Here is a 1,018-nt window from a genome sequence, read left to right as displayed (position 1 = left end):
AAAACATCCTGATATATGTGCATTTGGAAACTCATGCCTAAAAGCGTTTATCGCAGCTAACTCAAAATCCAGTAATATTTGGTTTGGATTGGCAAGGGGGGCAAGCTGCTTAAGATATTAAATCATTCGTTCATAGGTATCCTCTGTTTTGTCAGGTAAAAGAAAATAAAGACATGGAGGGTAAGAACTACCAACTTTTGCATGAACTGTATAAAGTTGAAAAAACAATGAAGGAACACATTTAAATGTGCCATCACCAAGAAACAGTTCAGACGAATCAAGGTATCTGACCATTTCTCTATCGCCTAGCACCAAAATTCGTTTGTTATCATTTTTTCCTGAATCTAAAAGAACAAGATCAGTAAATTCTTGAAGAATTGGAAAAGATGAAGACTGTGGTTCTCTTTGATCAAAATTATTCTTCTTCCGCTCTCTTCTAATAGTTCCTTCAATGGAGCTCTTTTGGGGCAATCTTGCCATAACATCCTTATTCAGGCCTCTCATTTGTTCTGCAAGGACATTTCTAGTCGTCGAGACATTTGAACTAGTTGCAGCATCTTTGATGTCAGACATGACTTTATTCTTTTGAGTATTCAAAGGATCACCAGGATGTTCATGATCGTTAGGTTGTTTTACAATTTGTTGACCTTTGGTAGTTAACGTAACATGGCATTTTAATGAAAAATATTTTCGACATCTCCAAACAATAGAGCCATCTTGGTTAGACCTTTTGTAAAGGTATTCATGACCATTGTATGCAAGAACGTTTCCACCTTGGTGTGATTTGTACATGGAATATTGAGCCATTTTTTGATTTTGAGAATCTGTTTGGATTTTAAAAATAAAATCTTTTATTTTTACAAAAAAATCTACTTTTGTTTATATATTTAAGAAATAAACGATTAAAGAAATAAATATTTTTTCTTACAAAACTTGTTACAACTTTTTAAATAAATAATGACTCAAACAATGAGAAAAAGCTAAATAAATGTTTACTGTATGGAATAGTAATTTTTAA

General features: G+C 32.3%; 1 protein-coding gene across 1 annotated transcript in view; it reads right to left on the bottom strand.

Annotated features, from left to right (window-relative positions):
• The window catches only part of HELRODRAFT_165071 (hypothetical protein), a gene marked incomplete at both ends in the record, with an annotated part of 3,299 nt that extends 2,492 nt beyond the window's left edge, over positions 1-807 (bottom strand). The window contains one exon of the mRNA XM_009030967.1: positions 577-807. Within this exon, the coding sequence (XP_009029215.1) occupies positions 577-807 (231 nt within the window). The remainder of the gene's footprint in view (positions 1-576) is intronic.
• Between the last annotated feature and the right edge of the window lie 211 nt (positions 808-1,018).

The sequence above is a fragment of the Helobdella robusta genome (genome assembly GCF_000326865.2).
Source record: "Helobdella robusta unplaced genomic scaffold HELROscaffold_7, whole genome shotgun sequence".
Taxonomy (NCBI): domain Eukaryota; kingdom Metazoa; phylum Annelida; class Clitellata; order Rhynchobdellida; family Glossiphoniidae; genus Helobdella; species Helobdella robusta.
Note: the sequence above shows the minus strand (reverse complement) of the source record. Positions and strands in the feature narration are given on the sequence as shown.